Source organism: Sparus aurata, chromosome 8 (genome assembly GCF_900880675.1).
Source record: "Sparus aurata chromosome 8, fSpaAur1.1, whole genome shotgun sequence".
In the NCBI taxonomy this organism is placed as follows: Eukaryota; Metazoa; Chordata; class Actinopteri; order Spariformes; family Sparidae; genus Sparus; species Sparus aurata.
In genome coordinates this window covers 16641229-16665795 of record NC_044194.1, presented here as the reverse complement: position 1 = coordinate 16665795, position 24567 = coordinate 16641229, and the positions used below count along the sequence as shown (strand labels likewise).

The following is a 24567-nucleotide window of genomic DNA, read 5'->3' as shown; positions in this document are numbered from 1 at the left end:
GTTTCTTTGCCTCTCTCGCTGTGTGTGTGTCATGCTCAACCAAGACTTCCGCTGCAACCAAGACTCCTCAGCCCTGGCAGTTTCACTCCCGCTCCTTCATTTTCTTTTTTTAACGCCGTGGTGCAAAGACGTTATTTTGCATATTTTGGTTCGTTGTTGTCCTCTTTTTTTTTGCTATTTATTTCATTCACGTGCAAAAAATACATGAACATGTTGAATTAGCTTTTTTCTCCCATTGTAAAGATTATTAAAGAAACATAACTGAAATTTGTGTTGTTTCTCAATGCAATATTTTCCTGACAAAAAAAGATACTAGACTGCACCTTTAACAACTTAAGTAATTGTACTTTTTAGGAGCATAATATACGTTATGTAGGTTATAAACACACATAAATCTTAGACACATCTCTCTGGGGAACAGCCTTACAAGATGCGACAAGAAAATAAGACACAAGAATCTGCAAAATAGTAAATCATGGACAATAAAGTTTATTGCTTTAACAGGGGAACAGCTTGTTGTTTAGATAGCAGTTATTCTTTTATATAAGATGGCTTCACAGAATACTTCTATACAATACAAGTACATCATGTTAATGCAGTATATGGTGTAGGTGAGTTACTGTAAACAGCTCAGAGAAAAGACTTAACTTAACTTGAATTTTGGTATTTGACCCTCAATTGACTTCCATCTGTTTAGCAGCCTTTTTTTCAGTAATCCTTATAATAATTAGGCCTTTGGGGGAATACTTAAAAATCTGTTTTCTATAGCATGTGTAGTACGCTACATACCGCTGCATAATGTGGTGTAAAAACACAGCAGGCGTTCTCCTTTTATGTGTTTTTAACATTTTATTTTGTAATGTCCCCGGAGAAGACCTGCACAGTCCAAATCAAACTTTGGCGCTGGGTGGCACATCTGTTTACCATTGCATTAATGGAGCTCTCTGTAATGCATTTGGCAGGAGACCGCCTGAGTATTACTTTTTCTACAACAATCATTGGTATTAATTCATGCTGGTGAAGGTTGTTTAGTTGAGGGGATCCAAAAGAAAGCCCTAGAAAGCCAGTATTTACAGACTTGATTGAATTATGTAGTATTTGCTTTCTTTAGGAGCAGTCATTCTTTGAAGGAAAGCAAACGTGATATAAGGTGGTACACTCAAATAGTTTATTAATTCAAGTAAATACATTACCAAATGCTATAAGCAACTCAAATAGACCACATTACTGTTTCTGTACTAGGAAATCTCTAATTTAACAACTGCAATGACACATTCATTTATATAGCTCCATATAAAGCAACAGTGTAGCCTAAGGCATCAAGTGCTTATCAGAATAATTAAACTTAAATCAGAGGCCAATATTGATTGATTGATCACTCTCACACATGTGACCTCTCTTGTACATCGCAGGAGATACTGTACCATTACCAAAAATCAAATATTGACCCCTGTTGATGCTCTTTAAGAGGCCAGAGGAACATAAAATTGACTTCTTCTTTACTTAACGCCATAAAAGTATTTCTCGTTGCTTCAAAGGTTGTCTTACCTTATTTAATGGCCTCTTCTGTCGGTAGTTTCCCCCCAGTTATTTCACTATGCTCAACAAAACCCGCTATCAACAAAATCAATCACGTCAGCTGGCAGGATTAGCTCCTGAGTGAAATCCTGTTTTATGTCATTAAAGATGATTTTATCAGTCAGGTATATTCTTATCAAAATACACATTCTCTAAAATCTCTCATAAATTCTCTGTTCTGTTAAACTGTGATTTATTATTTAAGTTCTATTTAGTAACAGTTACTTGTCAGGCATTCTAGCTGATCCATTTCTTCAATATTTAACTTTATTCATGTTTAAGAGGAAGCTTGAAATCCTGAAAATTAACTTAAAGACTTGTGAATAGGGAAATGGCTTGATAAATGATGGTATACTACAATATTCACAGATTTGCATTGCTCCCTGGTCAAGATGAGTAATCTTGTATGTTGGCATTTGACTATACAAGGACACAATGTCCGAAAGCAACTGTTCTGATTGAACACACCTTTAATTTGTTTGTCTCTGCACTATAACCTGCCCTATTTCCCCCCTTTAGACTCTCAATCATTTTAATATTGCAGTGACAGCTTGAATATTAATAGGTTTCAAAAGAACATTCATTTTCAAAAAACAGATCATCAAAACACATTCATCATGTATAAAAAAGAAAAGACACGAAACAATTATCACATTTATTGCACAATTTCAGGATCACAGGCACATATTTCAACATAAATTATCAGGAAGGTAAATATCATTAACTAACGGTGATTACCTTAAAAGCGATGTCAATGTCAAACGTGTGCGAGCAGCAACAATAAGACTGTGTGTGATAAATTGGCAACCGAGGTACCATTTTAGTAATTTATGTCTGTTTGTTGCTAACAAAAACATACTGTTTCCTGTTGAGAGAGGGTTTCCCATGGAGGGGGGATCGCAGCTGAGCGTCTGTGAGCTAATCACGCTGCTTCAAATGAAATCCACATGCACAACATTGACATACTTGACTTTGGCCTGAGGGCATTAGGCATGAACATACTCCAAACCTGTCACCCTGGGGTCAGTTGGTCGTGACATCGTTGGGCTTGTCTTTCCTGATCCTGCCCACATGCCAGTCGAGTGTGAGCAATCGAAATTGAAACCCCCCCCCCCCCCACCCCCCCCCCCCCCCCCAACACACACACACACACACAAGCATGGTTCTTGTTATGGCTTTAATTTAAATCTGAGTTGGGGGATAATGTTTCATTTCGGCCTTTGAGAGCAAGCTAAATAGTTCAGTTGATGATTTGCTGGTTACAAGTCAAGGACTATGGCCCACAGATCTTGGCAAACCATACAGACTTGGGAAGCAGAACAACCAGATGGTGTGAGATGTTATCTGAAGATTTAAAATATTTGGATCACAGCATGGCGTAAGGACATTAGGAATGGAAGTCTCTTTTTAGGTCAGATTTTTCTTTGTCAGCACTTGCATAAATATCTTTGCAATTTATTGTAGCTCAGGGAGCACTTAAATGTCAAAGATAGTTGGGTGTTATTCCCAACTCCCCAACTCCCCCAATAGCACTCATACTTCTTGATAACTTCTTACCAATTAGAAAATGCTCCCCAATCTTTCTCCAATACTATGTAAGTTCTATTTGTCGTCCTCAATACTTCTGTTTGCTATTTGGGTTGTCAAATACTGACGCTTTGGGTTGGCAAGTTGGGCTAGCTACCAACTCAAAGTTTCGGTATTTGACAAGTTGGGAATGAGACTTTACAATCAACTATCCTACACATTGGACCTCTAAAAGACATTAATGCTGTCCCTGTGGCAGAATAGCCGTACATGAGGTAGTACGAATTTGACTCCCAACTGCAGTGAGAGCCAGGCAATGGGAGAAAATTAAGAACGGAGCCCATCCAGTAAGGCTAGATGTTATTTTGTCGGTGATCTGAGTTGGGAGCAGATGCGGTTGGATGAAATTAAGGGAGACGGGGTGTGAAAGTCTGGAAGCATTTAGGCTGGTCCACCCCAGGCTCATCGAATGATAGGGAACATGGCCTTACTTTGACACAAGAGGAGAGCGCCTGCTTTTCCTCAACTCGTCAAGTATTATAAAGTGCTTTTAGGCCTCTAGGAGTCGCTTCTTAGCCTTCAGTTAGATGTATATTCTTCTCACGTGAGGCTACCATGTCAGACTTGATGGGGCCTGGTCCTGTTTGGGCCTGTCGATGCTATCAAGTTGATGGAGTGAAATGGAGTCTGTGGGACTCGACATCTCTGTCAAGAGGGCTTTTTCTCCCTCGTATGGGAGAGACAGTGATAGATTAGGTGTCCCAGCCCACTTTAAGTAACGGGGGAGCTAATGGACAGGTTCAATTCAACTCCAACATGCAACTTACAAGTGTGACATTTTAGCTACACCAGGGAGGGTTAGGGATGTAGCCGTGCTCACATCATAGTATTTGAGTGCATATGTAGTTGGTTACCAGTCAGGTCTGTTTCTCATGGTTCACTGTTTCTATGTTGGCAGTATGTCTGTCGGTGCCTGATGCACTCTTCATGCAGTCTTATTTCTTGAGACCCTTCTCTCCTGGCTGCTCAAATACACCAGCAATTAAAGGAAAAATTGATGCTTCAGTATTCGTTCGCTGTATGTTTTTTGGGCTGCAACTGACTGGCTGATCCATTGTTGGGTCCATAGATAGTGAAAATGTTCCTTTCAGTTTCCAGTCCAGGCAAAATTTTGACTTAATTAATCAATTGTCAAAAAGATTGCCATTAAATGTTCTGTGTATTAACTACCTGGTTAAAGGTGCAATATGTAAGAGTTGGCCACCTGTGGAATTTATATTCCAAACAAATAGGGGGCAGCATATCACTTGAGTAATCACCAGCTGCTACGACCATTACCAAGATCTCTTGTTTTCAGCCATGGTTTTTTCTCTTGGCTAAATGTTTACCTCGATGGGAACTGGTTGGTCTGAGGGCTGAAACCAGACCCTGATGTTTATTATTTGATGTTGTGGACAGTTAAGCATCTTTTGTAGGTGTGCTTGAAGGGTCCATTAAGAATATCAGTTAATTTATTTATTTTTTCACCGATAAAGGGAGAATTTTGTCTTACGTCAGGACTTGGCACAATCCATGGACTTTGCTGAGATCAGAAAACAGACGTTTAGCAGGGCGTGGAAGAAAGAGTTAGTGGTGGACAAAAAACAACAACAAACAAATGACATTTGCACTCAAATACCAAAGGGCTGTATATAATGTTGCTATTAATTGAATATTGTACATAGCGTTCTGGTGATAAGAAGACAAAAGCATAGCAGGTGTTGATTTTCCTCCACTTCTTTTTACATTTCTATTTCAACAACAATTAAAAACTATATCAGTCTCCTTTTTTTCTATATTTGCTTTGAATTTGTATTGCTTTTTCTTGTAAGTGTCAATGTAAGGTCAGGATGTTCCTTCTCCATACTTACATACCCTCCATGCAAGTGGTGGCAAGCTGGTTGCTGTGACGGATTAGAAAAGCAGCTGTGTAACATTTAGCAGGAAAAGAGGGAGTTAGACTTGAACGTCCCGTGTCAAAGGTCACCACTTTATAACTCTGGGCTGGTCGGCTGTTTGTGTTTTTCAAGTTCTGTCATCAAGAATCAGCTTTTTTTTCTTCTATCTTTTCTACAGTAATTCTTCATTCCCAACATCTGCAGCACAGTCTTGAGCAGCGCTGGATGTTTCAGTACAACATGGAAAAAGCTCTTAGTGGAATGTTTAGACAGGCGGAATAACTCGGCTGTTTTGTCATTTCGTTTTGACTTATGGTCGCTCGGTGTATCTTTTCTGAGTGGTGTTGACTTAAAAAGGAAACCGTGTTGAAGAAACTGTATATGCCTACTCAACCAGTTGTTTATTTAAACTCCTTAAAGATGGCAAAGTTCTACTTTTTTTGGCCAATCAGAAGTCGACTGCAGCTCCTGCAGCTGACTGTCTGTCAGGAACTGCAATGACAGAGACAGGAAATTATTCCCACATCTTACAATCAGTCCCATCCTGGGATGAATAATATGGCAAAATCAACTTGTCACATCTGAAATTCATCATCTCATGTGGATACATTTGCATGTACTTTGAATTTTGTCATGTCATGTCTATATTTCAAACCATATTTTAAGATTCTTAGATCGTTAAAGCGAGTGAAGATTAGCGTGAGCTGTGTCGGATATGTAAATGTTAGGATTTCACACTGCTCCTGTGCGTGGTTTCAACCACGTCTCAGTGGCCATTTTGGCCTGATGAATAAAAGATCTATGACTCTTGACATTCCTCTGCCCCATGACGCCACTCGTACCAGCTGTTCCCGTGTTGACATGTGTTGTTTAAAACCTCCCTGCAAAACAAGAGCACGAACAGAAAAGTAGCCTGAATCCTCTATGACCCTTCAGGTTCCTTCTTCTCGCCTCCTTCTTTCTGTCATTTGCAGTGTAATCTATGCGCCAGAGAACACGGTGACACTGATAAAACAAGAGACAGGACATTATCTTACAGTGCGTTCAGTTTCAAACTGTTTCTACTTGCTCCTCGCTTGATTTTAGCGTGCAGATGAGTCAGTATTTTGCGTGAGCACGGTTGATGCGAAAGAGCATTTATCTTTGTTTGAACACTCTGTATCTCACAGCCTTGACAACATGTAGCCCAAGGTATAATTCTATGCAAGTTTGTTCTTGCTCCGGGTCAACACTGTGCTCCTTTGAAGATTCTATGCAACTACAGTTACCATATGCTCGGTATTACCACCCTCTTGCATTACAAACGTGCTGCAATGTGATTGGAATTCGACCTTGGCTCTGACATTTTGAGATATGGTCTCACTTAGAACCACTGAATATAGGAAACATAGAATAAAATGAAATGCATGGTCAAAACGTGCCTTTTAGCAGCCTTCACTTTGCACCTAATTATGCATCATCTCTTGTAAACGTTCATGGTATGTTACTAACCTGGCTGTAGTCCTTTCAGCTGATGTTTCATTGTTCCGCAGGATACCATATTAGATTATAAAAAAAGATGACATTTCGGAATAAACCAGCATGTCAAACAATAATGTTAAACACAGATATCTTTATCACTGATCCGACATTTGGCAGAGCTCTCATTGGGATGTTTGAGAGCATCTGTTTGATTTTTTTAAGCCCCCGAGATAAACCATTATTTTCAAAACACTCAGTTCATCTTTATCCCCAAACAAAAGGACTTTTATTATAGTTTTCACAGTAATTAATGTTTTCACGAACTGCTTGAGGCCGTAGCGATCAGTAATCAAACAAAGCCCGTTTTGATCCAAGCCAAAAGGGTTAGTTGGTTTCGGGGGGGAATTCAGCTCCTCTCTGTGAGGTATTAAACAGTGTTAGCTGCTTTGATTACCATATTGGCTGAGTGACAGATATCTAAACCCCAGTGGAGTTTCTCTTGGATGTCTAAAAGTTTCCATGTGTCTTGTTGGCTTACCTGTTCGCGGCGGAGCAGTAGGTGGGGTCATGTCAGATTTGCAGGCTGCTGGTCCTAGACAGAATGACACTGACGCTCTTAAAAAAAAGTGTCTGAAATCAGTCTGTTAGAATTTATCTGTAATAAATCTGTCTGTGTGAGATCGTAGTATGCTAATTTAATTTAAATCAGACATCTATCTTCAAAAAACGTCCCCGGGCTGTTTTATGGTTTTCGCAGCACGCAGAAAAAGTTGCATGAATTAGCTGGGTCTGGTTATCACTCAATTATCTGATTTGTTCCAGAACTGTGAAATCAAGAATGCCGCCTCGGAGCCGCTAAGTAGAACAATTAGGAGCTCCCTGTTCGTCAGATATGGCTTTAAATCTCACTTATATCTCTCCCTGCAGAAGTTCTGTTCTGCTTGTTTTACAAAAGCTGTTTTACTTGGCTGGTTTTCAACTTTGTGCCAAAATCTAAAGCGGGTGAGTCATTCCATTTCGTAGTAATCCACAGTATGCCTAGATCAAACTCACCGGATTATACGAGATTTAGCCCACCTAATCATGTGAAATTAATTGCCGGGACAACGTGGGAGGGCGGATCCGTCTCTAGGGGTGTTTTGTTTCCCATGAGACCCATTGATTTATGTGTTTTTCTCTTGGAGTTGCTCTTCTCCTTCACGTTAAAGTGAGCCTGAGATGTTTTTTTCAAATACAGTCAAAACTCTCTTAGAACAACTAATCAGATACCACCAGAATTCAACCTCTTTGAATTTAACATGACACAGAAGTTCAGATTAATTCTTAATCGGTACAAAGCACCAAATGCTATCATGATCTTTCAAACATCCATTTCACATTTCTCCAAACACAGGCACAGCTCTTTTCTCAAGTACGGAGACGTTTACTTGTTGCACTCTTAGCTGCTGAAAATAAGTGATAAGTGGAAGAGTCTTACCTGAGTGAGTGCTGCTGAGTGAAGCAGCCCAGCTGTAGATCGGTGAAGCAGAGGTCTCTGAGTCCTTGCCCTCTTCTTGCTCTCAGAGGTGAATCTGTCCTCTGGTCCCACGAGCCGTGCCAGCTCTCTGCTTTCTGTGTTACGGGCGCTGATTAACTAATGGCTGACAGATGAGGTTGGCAGGGCTAGAGGGAGGAGCACATCGCCATATAGCGTCTTTTTCTCCCACCGTTACAAAATGCAGATACAGTTCAGCCGGGGGAGCGTAGCCCGTATGGCTGCGATTTCCTTTCTTCCCCCCTTTTTTTTCTTTTTTTTTCCCCTCCTGCTTTTACAGCAGTAAGGAGGGGCCAGCCCACCATCCTCCACCCCCCACCACCTCCAACATGTTTGCCTGTCTCTGCTCTTGTCTGAGGTAGAGGGAGTTCTGTTATCATTTTTCGAGCGAGTGTGCAGCGGGTATGGGAATCTGCCATGCTCAGGAACTAAGTCACTCGGCTCTGGCCTCGGCTTTGATGTTCTCCGTCAGCTGAGCCAGCCCTGTGTTTAAAATGCCTCGATAATTACAGCGTGTATGATGCATGTGTGTACAGTGTCAACCGCAAGCCCGCACCACACTTCGGAAGAAAAGGCTGGAGGTGACTTTGTTTGAGGGATACTCAAACCATGACCAGTAGATATTTTTAATATTTAAAAAAAACAAAAAAAAAACGACTTTGAGGTCCAAGGCAATTATGAATTTTAGGTTATTCCTTTCCATTGACCATCATCTGTAGTATGAGCACATAGGGAAGAAAAATGCGTTTTGTGTTATGCAACATTCTGAGATCATAATTAGAGGACAATGCAATATTATGTTTATTATCTGGACTGGAAAATATGCTAAGACAAAATGCAACTCTCCTCGTCTTGTGTATTCGATTCCAGCATCCCATTTTTAGAATGGCTTTGTATAGGGGCGCTCACTCGTCAAGTAGAAATAGGCACCCTAATTGCTGTCTGGCCTCATGGGGGCCGAAGACTCTGGAATATTTTCCTCTACGATCTCAGGCAAAGGCCTCTTCAGAGCTTTCGTCAGAGAGTCTGGTTTTATTCATCATATTTTTTTTCTCCTCGTCTCTCTAGCCTTCCTGAAGTATTTCTTGGTTCCTCATCCGTACCAGATGATTGTCTAGCCGTGCGCATGCATACGTGTTTCTGATGCTTTGCATCTTTCCCTCCTGTTGCCCCAGCCTCTGCTGTTCACACCAGCTCTGAAAGTAATTCCTCTGTTTACAGGTTAAATAGCTGGCTGCATTCCAGTGGCTTGCGAGTGTCTGCCAGAAGGTTTTGGTGAAATCCATTTAAGTTGATTGGTTGCATTTGTTTGCAGTGTGTTCATCTGGGCATGAAATGCAGCAAGGAGGCTGTTGGATGCACCTTGTGTTGAGGTCTACACGCTGTATGTGTAGTACTAAAGGTTTTTTGTGGTTATCGCAGCATTTAAGCATTAAACAGAATTGTGTCTTCAGAAACAATGTCCTTGTATTTCTGGATATTCCTAATACAGTCTATAACCACATCTCTCTTATAAGCGTTAGTAAATAGGAAATAAAGCCTTTTAAAGATGCTAATTAACATTACTATGTGTTTATTGGAATATACAGTTGTTGATGATAGCATCATATTTTTACATTTATAAACTCTTATAAGAGTGAAGTTAAACATTGTTAAGAGTTTTTAGAAGCTTAAGAACATTAATACAAGCCTTAAATAGTTTCTTATGATCATTTAAAATCGAAATAACACATTTGTTGAGTTCCTTGAGTTGTTAACAAAAATGTCCCCAACGAAAGTTAACAGGACCCACGAGACCCATCCTCCATCCTTCCAAGTTTCATGGAAATCCTTTCCGTAGTTTTTGTGTAATCCTGCTGACAAACCAACTGGCAAACAGCAACATATTACAGCATAATGCAACTTTAGAGCTTACAGTTTTTCAAAAACCGGTTAGCAACCATGATCATGACCGCCGTATGCCCTTCTTTTCCCACATTCTCTGTCTCAACACCACCCTTTCTTTCCCCTCCCCTCCGCAGTGCTCAGTGACTTGTGGTCGGGGGACCAAGCAGCGGGAGATAGCCTGTGTTTATCAGAACCAAACCAAAATAGAGGAGGAGCACTGCAGTCATCTGCCTCGGCCGCGGACACAGAAGGCCTGTCGGGCGCGGGGATGCCCCACGTGGAAGGCCAACAGGTGGAAGGAGGTATGTTTTTCTGTACTCGCAATCTCTCCTGGTTCACAAAATAGCCTGCCAGGCCTTTCGGTGACCATACTAACAATAAATGGTGCTAGCAGCTGAGACACAAGCACAAACACTTCCCAAAGGTCGCAGATGTAGGACATGTACACACAGGGAGCACCTGTCCAATCATGACTCAGTTTATTCTTGTTCAAGAGCAATGTGTCATTTCCTCAAGTGTGAACTAAACACCCCAGGCTGGATTTCTAAAGCTGTTTATGTCGTGCACTTCACATTTAGATGTGAGGTTTCGGCTATTCAAAGCGTTGAAACAGTTGTTTAGCTGCAATACAACTTTATGCTGACTGAGTTCTTCTCTTGAAGCTTTTCATCAGACCACACACTGACTGCGTGTTATGTAGAAATTATCTATCTAAACTAGCCATCGTTATGAAACACAGTAAACATGGAGATCCAAGGCCTCCCATGCAGATGAAAGCACGTTAAGGATGACACACATCCCGAAGCACAGCAGGTTTCTGGACCATTGTACACTCGAGCAGCCAGAGACTGGGGGGTTAAAGGCCGCCGTGCATAGAGTCGCCCCGGGGCGATAAGGTCACAGTCATTGTGGAGCCGACCACAGAGCCCTGATACCTGCGACCAAAGTCATGTCGAACTCCTGCAGGGAGGAGAATCTTCAGGGCCAAATTTATCACATGTCGTAGAGCAGACTAATGGAGGAATGCGCCGTCATGCTTTTTGTAACGAGCCGGAGGAACAACATCACGCACACACACACACAAAGTGCTTGCATAGTTGCCTCTTAAACCCGCAATCTATTGGGAAAAATCTGACTAATGTACTATCAATATTCCAGCAGATATGGACCATCCTTAGCATTTGTCTAGATGAACTGCTCTGTGCAAATCCAGTATTCGATCTCCTTTTAGCTCTGATTTGGTCTTCGCCAGCTCTCCTGAGCAAAGTATCTGTCTCTTTAGCAGCAAAATGTTCCACTTTGTTCCCCAGCTAGTTGCTAACTTTGTTGGCAGTACATTTTCTTTGGAGCAACTTGATTATTTGACTAAAGATTGGAGGTTCATCAGGATTCGGTGCTGGGAAGGTTGCATACAGTGGGTTTTTAGAACCTATTTTCTAAAATCACACTGAAACACTGAAGTTTGGAACAGGAACGCCAAAATAATGATTAAAAAGATGCTATCAGGCTGAGGTCACCCCTGTTGTTGAGATAAACATGATTTAACACGTTTACTCTGTCACTCATTGACTGATAAATGTTTCCACATTTTCAAAAATCCAAAGATACTCTCCAAAATCATTCCATATCCTGCTTGAAAATCAAACATATCCCTCCCCCATGTCCAAGAAAGTGTTATATCCCAGAAGGTCCATGAAGACCTACGTCTGCCTCCAACCACAGGACTCCTGCCACTCCCCACTCTTTGAGGGTGTCCTCCTCCCCTCTCACTCTCTCCCCCGTCGGTGTCTGGAAGCAATCATCTTCGTCTACATACCACCAGCAACCATGAAATCCTCAACTAGAGCATAAAGACATGTTTTATATCTTAATATCCATGCATGTGACAACTTTGAAACCTCAGTACCCACCGTTGGAGCTGTTCCACAGCTACCCGGCCCGCTCACTCACCTCTGACTAGGGAGTTTAATGGGCAACGTGTTAGGGGAGCCTGGGGGGAGGATGAGGACTGCCCATCAAAGAATCACTTTCCACCTTGTAGTGATTGTTTGTAATGTGCTGTGTACACATTTTCAGTGTTATATGTTAAATTTCTGTTGGTTAATTTATCCAAATCGCAAAGAATATATTTTCTGCATTTTGCCTCAAGCATTTTTAGCTATAGAGATAGTTTTGGTTTGGTTTTAATTGCCCATGTTTTCTCAGATTTTCTGAAATATATGCCTCCACCCTCATACAATGAAGGAGAACGAACTTTTTTTTTATAGTGCATACAGAAAATACATATAAGAAATAATCAGAAACATCTTTTTCCAATAAAAGTGATCCAGTTTCAATGGATAATCCATAGATGAGCCTGTCAGCAGTCTATTTAGTACCTATAAAGTGGTTTCCAAAGGAAAATATTTAGTTTTGTAATTTATCCAGAGTAAAATAAACATTTTTGGAAAAGATACAGTGTGAAACATCCATTGTATTGAGACAGTGGCAGAAATCTCAAAGGTCTGGGCAAAAAACAAAATTATCTGCATGGCTAGATACCACGTAACGCAAGTGAGAAAATGTGGTTTCTTATTTGGGTGAAATTACCCTTTAAAGTCTTTCAAGGCTCACTAAACACAATCATGAAACCATAAAATAGTCCAGCATTTTTTTCATCTCTTGTTTCATGATGCCCAAACCATCTCTGATAAGCGGGCCACAGTATTTTGCACGAACAGAGAATCAGGTTTCTTTAGCTGTAGCAGTTAACACCGACTGAAATCACTCTAACAGCAGGTTCTATTTTCATGCTTTGTAAGATTTAAAGAAAAGCATTTTTTTTTTTTTATTCGGAGGTCAGATTTCCCATGGTGCCTTTTGTTCTCTTTCCAAACTCAAAGACTTGACCCTTCACATTCAGCCCCACTGTAATGATAACACGCGACCGCAGTGAAACACGAACAACACAAACACATCTGGAAGTTTTCGGGGGAAACTCGAGACTCGGTGTATAATGCGCTGAGTTTCTGACTGTGTGAAATCGCTGAGGACTGGCAATGCTCTTTGAGGTCTGTAGGAGACTCGGTTGAGAAATCAGGCTGATCAGCTCAAGCCTTACAGAGTGCTTCCTCAGTATGCAGGTATGCTTCTCAGAGCACATCAAAGAGATGTCTGAGATAGACCTCTGTGTGACCCCAGATATACGTCTCTCACAAAGAAGCGACAAACTGGCTTTGGACTTCAGATGTAATTTAGTGCATTGTGCAGGAGCATCAAAGCTGCGACTCTGCACACTAAAGACCAAACAAACATTCAAAAACACTGTTCCATTAAAATGAGTAAATACAACTTTTAAAAATAAGAGATCATACAGTCCTTCTCTTGCTAATGAACACTTGAGTTCATAAGAAATAAAAAACACCGTAACTTTAACTGAATACACTCTGCTGCTACAGCGCTACTTCATCTCTTATGAGTAGTTGCTAATGGTGGCTCATGTTAGCAGATTTCAGACAGTCACTACGAAGAAACCTAACAAGTGACTTTAGTGGCTGTAAAGACTCTTTTTCTTTTATATGAGTTTGGGATTACCAGAAGGCATGTTAGATGTTTTCTCCTACTGGAATACTGGAACTTCCTAGCATGTCAAGGTGTCCCATCGGCTGTTTACAGGATGGCTTTTTCTAATGAATGATGATGCATGATTCCCCCCGCAGCAGTACTGTGGTTAGCCATATCAAATAATACATCCAGGCACTTGCGTCACTCTCTGTCAGGTCCCTTAATGAGGACGCCTTTAACAAAATTAACAGAAGAGAATCTGGGGAGATATAGAGGAATTCAGTGTGCAATTATCATGTAATTGTCTGTGTTCTGATATTGCTGTGTGGGTGTTGTTACTCGAGCATCATAATTATGGTTGCTCCAGGACCATCAGTGCAAGTGGCTAGTCCCATTTTTCTAATGTCCTAGCCCAGGGACTTGGAGGGAAGGCTTGAAAAATTTACACACAGGAGTTTGAATAATTTTAAACACATTTAACGTTGTAAAGGGGTAGATTTGAACCCAAACTCTGTTTTCCTAGACCTAACCATTGGTGTTCAATAAACCCACAAAGTATTATTGTTCCTCGAACCCAACCAAGACTTTTTGTTCCCTAAAGCTTACCAAACAGTGACAGAGAACAGAGTAAAAATAGTCATATAATTAAGCCATTAAGTCACAAATAGCTTCCTCCAAATGTGTGTTTGTTGCTGTTTTGTAGGTTGAAATGATGGCCCTTGGGCAGCATTCATTATGATGCTCCAGAGCCAACACCAACATGAATGGCAAAGCTAAGACATCACAACAGTGTGATTAGTCAGCTGCAGTCATGGTCCTGGAACAACATGAATTATGATGCTCTAGGAACAACACCAAAATGGCGATATTAGTTACATCATAATTGCATAGTTTCAATTTAAAGAGGTGCTCTAGTGTTTAGTATTGTTAGTAGTAGTATACTTTCATAAGGAAATTCACAAGACACAGCAGAGTCCAAAATATCCGCACTTTTAATCAAAAATATTCTCCAAAAGCATTGAATTATATACATTGTAAGTCTCTGAGATAACCATTATAACTTAGATTCTTAGCTGTTTACTATAGAATATGACACAACAACAACAAACACAAGAACAAATACATATCCCACAAATTTTGTTTCCACTGACTGCCTTTTTCTCAATCAGATGTGTGTTCTGTCTCTGTTTTACTAGTGTTCTGTCACCTGTGGAGTCGGCGTTCAGAACCGAGATGTTTACTGTAGACTAAAAGGCACTGGGTGGGTCAGAGAGGATCTATGTGATGGTCACCAGCGTCCCGCCGTTGTCCGGCCTTGCCAAATTGCAGAATGCTCACATTACACTTGGGTTGCCGGCGAATGGGAGGAAGTAAGTACCCACTTATCTTTTCTCTCTTGTCCTATGTCCAACCTCCCTTCTACTTTCCTTGCTCTCAGTCACCCGGTGTGAGACAGATGAGCGGATGTTCAAACATCTTATTAAGGTTTTTATTGGCTGACATCTTCACTCTCTCTCTTTTCCCCCGCACCATTAAAAGGACAACCTGCAGGTACCCTTGGCCTCTTGCGTTAATCGTAAAGGCTTTTTTGATAACCATCAGTCGGCAGATCACATCCAACCTCAAAATACAGATGGCCATCATCTCTTTTGTCCTGCTGGATATCACTGCTCTGTGTCACGCTAGCAGACTGTTTTTTTTTTTTCTTTCCTTGCTTTTGCATCTTTCTTTAATGTCTTACGTTTTGTTCTCGAAAGTGAGGCATAAAAGAGGGGCACCATGTAGGGACATAGCACTGTATCCTCCTGCAGGAATGTTTGCAGCATTCAGATCCCTGTCTCTCTTTCCTTGAGAACTTACAGCCTCGTTTCTTTTACAGTTTACCCCTAAAAAATGTTCCGTTCTCAAAAAATACGAAGACATTGTCATAAAAATCCCCACAGCAGACTTTCTTCGTGAATTAATTTTAAAATTCTGGCCCATATCATTACTTTTAAATGCCCCTGTAAACTATTATTGGGCCTGAGGGAAACTGGCTTAACTTTTATCTTTTATAGTAACCAGAGCACATGTTTTGGATTGTGTTCCTTGAGAGCTAAGGTTGCCACTGTCGCACAGCACTTGCCTTACAAAACCTTGACGTAATAAAGAGTGTACATATGGAACCAAAGTACAACACTGCCCGCTCCCTCTGCCAAGTCTTCTTCACGCTTACTGAATTTTTCCCATGTTATAATTAACTCGTAGTGTAATGCAACCTGTGGAGAAGGCGTGAGGAGCAGGAAGTTAGGGTGCATGGGCCCAGGGATGACATCTGTCCAGGACGATTACTGCGAGCCATCATCCCGGCCACCGTCACACCAGCCCTGCAAAGGAGCGCCTTGCCACTACATGTGGATTACAGCGGAGTGGTCACAGGTGGGAAATAAATGAGGACAAAGGACTGTTATATGGCAAATGTTGCACGTTTGAGTGGATTAGTGTGTCATGCTTCCAAATTATTAATTTACTTGAAAGGTGCACTATGTAAGAATTGGCCACCTATCAAATTCCAACTCCAAACAAATAGGGGGCATATATGATCAGGGTAGCTGCTACCTGTTGCTAACTGTAGCTGCCATTAGCTGCAAAGCTCAGCTGACCGTGCAGCCAGCGGTTGTATTAGCTGACTCTGCTTGGACTGGAAACTGGGGGCACTGGGGGAGTTTTTCTGTTGTTAACTAATGGACTATCAACCTACAAAGTGGCTAGGGGCTAGCTGGATAGCATGCTAACTTCAATAGCTGTGACTGCAACATAAGCCATAGATGCCTTTTACATGATTTCAAAACTGGTATTTCTTTTCATTCTGTTGATAATTTGAATAATTTTTTGGAATGTTCTAAATGAGAATTGCATATTGCACTTTTAAAGGTCCATCAAAATGTTAATTTTTAGCTGTATACTTAATTTTGAGTCCGTGAAAATGTGTGTCCCAGTGCTCTGCCAGCTGCGGTGTGGGCTACCAGCAGCGCATCGTCTCCTGCTCCGTGACGCCCTCCTCTCAGGCTGTGCGCCCTTACACTGCCGCCCAGTCCTCCTCTGCCAGCACCCATTGCCCCGAGCCCCACCCTCCTGGCACCCGGCCATGCCTCCTCAGGGACTGCCTACACACAACCTACTGGAAAGTTGGCCCCTGGAGCAAGGTGAAACAGAAAAAAAAAATGCTCATTAGGCAGAGAGAAATCCTCTCGAGCTCATCGCCATTTTCACAAAACATTTGATGACCTGAGCATTTTTACGGTTCTGCTGATAGATCTCATTTGTGGATTTGGATCTGGCTGCAGATTATTTGTTCATTGTTTGTAGCTGTGTGAGACTTAATGCCTGTTTGTTTATTACTGTGTGTGTGTGTGTGTGTGTGTGTGTGTGTGTGTGTGTGTGTGTGTGTGTGGGTGTGTGTGTGTGTGTGTGTGTGAAACAGTGCTCGCAGACTTGCGGGGCAGGAGTTATGGAGCGCAGAGTGGAGTGTTTGACTTCCAAAGGCCAACCATCCAAACACTGCCGTCCTTCAGAAAGACCAGAGTCTCAAGCTGCATGTCAAGAAAGAGAATGTGAGTCAAACTTCTCTTCTCTTCTCTTCTCCTCTCCTTTCTTCTCCTCTCCTCTCCTCTCCTCTCCTCCTTCCATTGTGTCCAACTTTCCTGATATCCGTAGTACTTACTACCAGGCAGGAATGTGTACAGTATTGAATCGACTGTGCTGCATATGTGGCACCCAGCACCGTATCTGATTGTGTTTATAGAAGCTCAACTTTTTGCTTTGTTTTAACACATTAGGCAGAACAGTGACCTCCGCTTAAAGCCTCTTGGAGTGATCACTTAGCGGAACAATAAATAGACAGTCAGCAGTTTTCTACAAATTGTGATACGGACAGTCTGTCAAAACGCCTCGGGGGTGTGTGCCCGGGCTGAGGCAGCCTTCATTGTGAACTTGCTGTAAAACCCGGCAGCGGGCCAATGTTTGTAGGTTCAGCCCCCCCACATTTCTGTTGTTACAGTACTGGCGCATTGGGCTGAACATTCCCTGGTTTGGCTTCTGCCAAGTCAGGCAATGGCGAAATTAAAACGATATGCTCTGGTGACAGCCAGTTCTGCAGTCAAGTATTAATGCTAATCAGTTAATCAGCTTGATATGAGCTCTGCAGCGCTCTGAAAAAACAGAGGAGGTAACGCAAGTAATGAAACAGCTCTTTTTTTTTAAGAAGTATGAGCCAGGTCACAATCCTTTCTCGCAGTAGGGTTTAATTTATCAGCTTTGGACTACAGCTTGACGACAGATTTATGGACGGGCTTGCGCAAGTCGGGCGGCCAAAGAGCATGGCGCTAAATGTCAAAGTTTCCCGTTTCCTCGCTGTTTCATTAAAACTTCCTCCCCTTCATATAACTTCTCCCAGGCCAGTTGTTCGCTTCCTGTCGAGAGGTCCAGATGAGACAGGGCGTGAAGATAGATGGGGAATACTATCTCAAAGTCAAGTCCCGGATCCTACAGGTGCGTCTGTCCTGTCAGGATTGCTCCATCATGACTCAGCCCACTGCTCCTCCACAGGTGCTCATGTGTTGTCTCAATGTGTTTGGCCTCAGATTTACTGTGCTGAGATGCAGACTGATTTCCCCAAGGAGTATGTGACCTTGCGCAGCGGTCAGACGGACAACTACTCCGAGGTGTACGGACACAGGTGTGTATAACGCTGCAATTGCCTGAGCTGTGACTCAAATAGAATTATGTATCTTGTAAATCAGAACTTCTCTGCTGTAGATTGGAGCACGTGTATAAAATATAGTGTTAAGATTACTTTGTTTGTCTAAATTAAATCCCTTTCTTTCTATAAAGGTTGCTAAACCCCTTTGAATGTCCATACAATGGCAGCCGAAGACAGGACTGCGACTGTAGGAACGACTACTCAGCAGCGGGCTACACACTCTTCCACAAAGTTCGCCTGGACCTGAGCTCCCTGAGGATAATGAGTGCGTAATTACAGCGTGATTGCCTTACACTGTCTACTGTAATGAGACCACACATCAGTGTTGTTTTAACCCTCAGACGCCTCGTCCCCCTAGTGTTTAACACCACCCCGGCTGTCCGAGTGCAGTGTGCGCTGCTTTCCCTACACTCTCGCCCTCTGAAATCCAAATAATGACCTTTCAGCGCTATGTGTTCACATCACTAGGCGAGGACTTGAAAGCCGGGGCCTCTCAGCGCAAACACGTGAGCACGGGAATAAAGGAATGCATGCGTGCACATACAGTAGAGAAGTGCGTGCCTGCTCCCGAGCGCAGACAGACAATATGCGATGCTGCCTCGCACGTCTTTTCTTTGGCAGGGGTACACGAGGAGGGCTGAAGACACAACGCACACACCCATGCACGCAGCTGCATCAGGATGGAATACTCGCAAACACATACGCACACATCTTCAGGCCATATTCCTCTGCTCATTACTTAAGTCAGCTCCATCTTCCCTGTTGTGTTCAAGTATTCCTTTGATTAGAGTATGTGGGTAAGTGTACAGTGTGTGTGTGTGTGTGTGTGTGTGTGTGTGCGCGCGCTGAGGGGAAGTTGGATTAGAACCTACATTGTCATCCTCCGATCCTCTTCGTCTGGTCTTAGTCCTGACAGCACATGTTCCCTCCCTCCAACTGCATGGTACTAATTTGGCTTTCAGGCAGCTTGGAGGGAGCGGGGGATGGGGCCGTAATGAGTTCAAGATGAAGGGAAGCATCTCTTGAACTTTTATCATCATTTTATACAGGGCAGGAAAAGGTACCGGTCACGGTTATCATGTGTGACAACACAGAGTAAAATGGGAATGAACAGGAGCTTCAGGGAATTAAGCTTCAGATTGAATCAATTAGGTTGAAATGTGAAACAAAAGATTTGATTTACACCAGTTTACTCACAAATATGCCGTAATAGGGTGGGCGCACTGTAAATAGGGGATCGTTTTGTTCTGGATCCAGGTTGGTGAAAGCCCTGGATTCATCACATCAATGTTTAAACACTACAAATTATTCATTTATTTTTCTCGCCTGAGTTCTTTAATGCAGAAACAAGCCTGGAGATGACCTGTAACTGCCCCTGTTAGCTGGAAAACACAATGAGACCGCATTGTATAGTCGTACATTGTCTGAGTTCAAATTTAATAACGCTGTCACTGAAAAGGGACGCTTAACTTGTGTTTTTCTGAGGACATATCCAGGTTTATAACTTCAAAATAGCCCCACCTGAGAATCTCAGAGCATGCACTTTTTTCATAGCTAGAGTGAAAACATCTGGTGATGTGACATGAACCTTATGGTGTAATTTAGTTGCATAAACTGTAGTTGTACTCTTTGTGGTTATTTACCTTAGAGCAGCTGTCTTCAGTCTATGTTTACTTCTGCACATTGTGACTCCAGATTTGTATCTTTGCCGTTTACCAGTCACAGATCTCCAGTTTTCCCAGACTCTGCTTGGTCGACCGGTGCCCTTTGCTACGGCCGGAGACTGTTACAGTGCAGCCAAGTGTCCGCAGGTTGGTGAAATACTGTATATTGTGCTCTCAGGGAAAAGTGAAGGAAGAGTACAGTGAGGCAATTCTTGCTCACTTGAAAGGAATGAGAATCTAAGACATAAAAAACAGTGACGCTATAATTCCCTTATACTGCTGCAGGGAATCTGCTCTTGATCTAACTTCTAACTACTCTATTACACCACTAAAGGTGTTAATGCCACAGACCTTCTCTGCAGATATGAATGAACTTCCTGGTTAAATAACTGCTGTGTGTGTGTGTGTGTGTTTTTTTAAGGGCCAGTTCAGCATTAATCTGATCGGCACCGGCCTCAAAGTAGCTGAGGCCACCAAGTGGACATCTCAGGGCAACTATGTTTCCGTCAAAGTCCACAGATCTGAGGTAAGGAGCTAACAGGCGATGTGATGAAAGGTTTTCCTTTGTGTGACTGATGATATTATGTTCTTAAAAATGATGATGGAATACATCTAACGTTGTCAGTTTACTGTGATGTCACTGTGCTTCATGTTGGAGTGAGACTGTTGCACTGAAATGTCATCTGAATTATCATGTTGAACTTCTGTCTGATTCACTGAGGAGGAATCCCTGCTGACATTTACGAAGCGTCCATTCTCCGCGTAAAAAAGCTGCCCTTTGCCCACTCTTTCCTCTCTCCATTTGTCTTTGTCTGTAGGACGGAACAAGAATCTACGGTCGCTGTGGTGGTTTCTGTGGGAAGTGCATTCCCCAAGCTCACAACGGCCTACTCCTTCAAGTCCACTGAAGGCCTTGCAGAGAACAAACCCCTAAATCTATCCTGCAGACAGTAGCCCAGGAACATGCAATAATCATGATTTGTTGGACCCCGTAGTCATCTGTGAGTGTGGTGGAGGAGCATTTGACAGTAATCATCCTACAGTAACATCCCCAGTTCCCACATGGCAGCTAAAACAATACAAGACACTACATACTGTGCAGTGCTACAGGGCCACTGTCGGGTCCTTCATCCAAACTGCTAACTCTGAAAAAGAGCCAGCTACATGTGCTTGTTGTCAGTGTTGCAATCAAACTCGTCTGCATTTTAGAATTGAAAATTGTTTCTTTTTCTGGCGCTGTTATGCATTTTTGCTTAGCATCATACAAAGGGATACAGTACTTTAAAACAGTGAGAAAGCAACTACACGAACAGCAGCAAAATATTTCATGTTATTCTCTCTGTGCTAGAAAGAAATTCTCATCTTAAAAAAATATATATAGATATCTTATAGTGTTCCGTTAAGTGAAGTGTATTCTGTAAAACAAATTGTCTGGTACAAAAAACAATGTCATGAAGTACCTGGAACTAATCTTGTTGTATGTTACCTTCCACGGTTATGACAGCTAATATGCTGATGTGAAAATACAATTTTTTATTTTTGTTTGCGACTACTAAATGAGACACTGCAGATAATCTTGGCTTTACATGGGTTTAAAGACATATGCTGACAAAATTACACTTAATTACTTCTTTTGTCAAGAGTAAAACCAGAAGATCAATACTACTCAGGTGGGTTAGCATTGGTAAAAATGAAGCTACGACCAGCAGCCATTAGCTTAGTTTAGCATGAATATAAAATTATTAATTGCCAGAACCCGCCCTACTCAGCCTGTGACTGTTTGCTTTCTCTACGCTTGACTCACACTGTTAACTATGGTAATTTTTGGGCTGTAGTTTCCCCAGTACACACATCAACCTCTTCAGCCTCCTTCCGGGTCACAGGGTCAGAGCAGCTCTTTGCCGCCAGATTGTCTCTGGGCTAGGCAGAGTGGGCAAGGGTAACCAGCTAGGAGCTAGCTTTCCAAGCAGACAGCAGAAGCTTCAGGAAGTGACTTTAGTTCAGCATCTTTACCTTTGGACAACACCAGGATATCTGTTTCGCGTGTTGTTTTTATGCTAAGCTATGCTATTTGGCTGCTGGCTGACTAGCATCATATTTACTGTAGACATATAAGTGGTACTGAACTTCTCATATGACTCTCTAGAAGAAATTAACTAAGAGTATTTCTGTGGATGTCGAACTATTCATTTGAGGCTCAAGATTCATTCAGAGTAAGGTAGCAACTAACCACTGATATCCTTGTCAGACCTGCCTTATGTCAGAGGTCAACCTTAAGAGAACGTGAGGAGCCTTTAGAACAACTACAGATAATTTTAGTAACAATTTTTGTGTGTATTTGTACAGTCCGTCTGTTGTCATCTGCTGTCAGGTATTTCACGAAACTACTTATACCTGCCTAGACAGTCTACTGACTGACGTGTGACTGTCGTATAGAGATAAACAGTAGTGCTGTGATGAAATAGCTGAAATCTTTCATTATTTCCTAGTGTTTAAGTGTAGTGTGAAAGTTTTATGTGGCTTTTTGTTTTTTCAAAACCACAAGGATTTTTTTGTCTTTTATTACGCCACACAGACAAGTTCTCATCTGTTACGCCGTGACACAGTATCAGGTGTGATGTCTCACCTCACACCCTCCATTGGGCCTACTGTAGGTACCTGCAACCCCTACCTCTCACAAACATCCATACTCTCCTGAGATATGTGTTGTAATATATTTATGTTTGACCATATTTATTCTGTAATGACTGTAGATATGTATGTTTTAAGGTACGATGACTACTACCAATGGAGAAGCCATTGTCTGATGTTTTTTTTTGTCCTGTGTCTGCTTTGCTAAAAAAGGTGTTAGCCGACTACTATTTGTAGTGTGTAACCACTAACCTTAAATGAGGATCTTTTGAATGGTGCTTTTGAACTACTGGAATTACCTCTGATCTTGAGAAGGAAAACACTGGCTTTGGGCTCTTTAGCAGATGTGGGATCTGCCTTTAACGCATGTAATGGCCTCTCATTAATATAGCTGAAAATCTAGCTGCAAGGTTGCAAGATATATCAGATGAACCACTACATGAGGAAATCTGCCATTGAGCACTTAACTCATCATAAATGACTTTCCACCATGACCACTACTACAACGTTTTAAAGCAACCTAACAAGCTGGTACTCTGATGTTAAGCTTTAACCAAAGTTAGAAGATAGATGCAGATATTTTTTTCTTCTCAGACAATGCAGCTTCTTTTGATTTAAAGAGTGGCTGAAAAATCAATTAAAAAAAGAAGTCAATGAGCAGCTAGCAAACCTTTGACCGTCGTTCATTTTTATGATGGTCAATTGTTCTATGAGGTCTGTATCAGAAAGTTAAAGAATACTTGATGCACTATGTGCCATACATTTTGTAGAAATGTAATCCTGTTTGTTTTTTGTAATAACCGTTAAGATTTGTAACTTATGATATATGTGTATTTTTAATATTCATACTTGAATTGTAAACAGTGTGCTAAATATTGAATGGGCATTGGTACTGAATAGAGAAACAGTGTGCTTGTTTGCCATGCTTTATCCAAAGATGTTTTTTAAGAATCATATATACCTACAGTATGTATGTAGCCTGTATAAAAGAGATGAATGATTGATTCTGGTGCTATGATTATTAATCATACCAATACTGTACATCTTGCTACTGTACTAACGCTGTATAAAATAAGTAATAATAAAAGATGCTTTTCAGCTGACTTACAAGTTTATTTAAGATTATTTTTAATGCATAAACATTTTGAATATTGACACTCTATTCTTAAGTAGCGGCATGACTCGGGGGGCAGCAGTGTCACTCCACTGGTTCACCACTCTGGTCCAGCAGTATTACAACAGTTATTCAGTGGATTTCCATGACAATTTGTACGGACACTCAGGGTCCCCAGAGGATGAATCCTACCGACTTTGTTGATCTTGAATGTTTCCTCTAGCACCAGCATAAGGTTGACATTTCATTTTTTCTGTGTGTGCGAAATAACGCAACAATTATTGGCTAGATTACCAATATTGAAATTAGGCGCAGATATTAATGTTCCCATCAGGAAAAGGTGTTATCAATTAGGAGATTCCCTGACTTTTATTTACGGAAACCCAAAAGTCAACTGAGGTGATAATTTTTTCTATCATGTGCACACAGTAAAAAAGCTATTGCACAGATGAGACAATGAGTTGTTTGCACAATATTAAAAAAGATCATCTATTGAGACTTAGGGACCTGCATTTTTCTTCAAGCTGTCATTAGGTCAAATTTGTAGGTTGACCAATACATTGGTTTATGTCCACATGGATGTCAGTTCCATTCCCTTTAACCTCAGGTGAATTATCAAAAATTTGGTAATTAAGTGAACATCATCAAGTGAAAATTATACCTGCTAATCAGCACAGTATTGTCATTGTGAGCATGTTACATGCTTACTTTAGCATTTAGCTCTTGTAAGTTCATCGAAGTTAGGGGTGCCCAGAATCATTTCTGTTGGTTGCCAAATCGGACACTTAATGGTGGGACAAAGGCACAGACAAGCGTAAAAACAACGTTGTATTGTAAAATAGAAAAATAGTGTCCCATGTCCCCTTAATTAACTGACTTCCTGCATAACGCTGCCCACCAGATTTTGAAAAAAAATTATCAATTGATGTCACTAAACCGCGCTCATATGT

At 41.5% G+C, this 24567-nt stretch overlaps 1 protein-coding gene across 1 annotated transcript in view; it reads left to right on the top strand.

The window, feature by feature from the left end:
• LOC115586796 (A disintegrin and metalloproteinase with thrombospondin motifs 20) overlaps positions 1-23618 on the top strand; it is an 84058-nt gene extending 60440 nt beyond the window's left edge. The window contains exons 29-39 of the mRNA XM_030426148.1: positions 10059-10226; positions 14664-14837; positions 15715-15885; positions 16446-16652; positions 16931-17060; positions 17903-17997; positions 18090-18184; positions 18340-18473; positions 19928-20019; positions 20294-20398; positions 20691-23618. Coding sequence (XP_030282008.1) covers positions 10059-10226; positions 14664-14837; positions 15715-15885; positions 16446-16652; positions 16931-17060; positions 17903-17997; positions 18090-18184; positions 18340-18473; positions 19928-20019; positions 20294-20398; positions 20691-20780 — 1461 coding nt within the window. The 3' untranslated portion in view covers positions 20781-23618. The remainder of the gene's footprint in view (positions 1-10058; positions 10227-14663; positions 14838-15714; positions 15886-16445; positions 16653-16930; positions 17061-17902; positions 17998-18089; positions 18185-18339; positions 18474-19927; positions 20020-20293; positions 20399-20690) is intronic.
• The last annotated feature ends 949 nt before the right edge of the window (positions 23619-24567 follow it).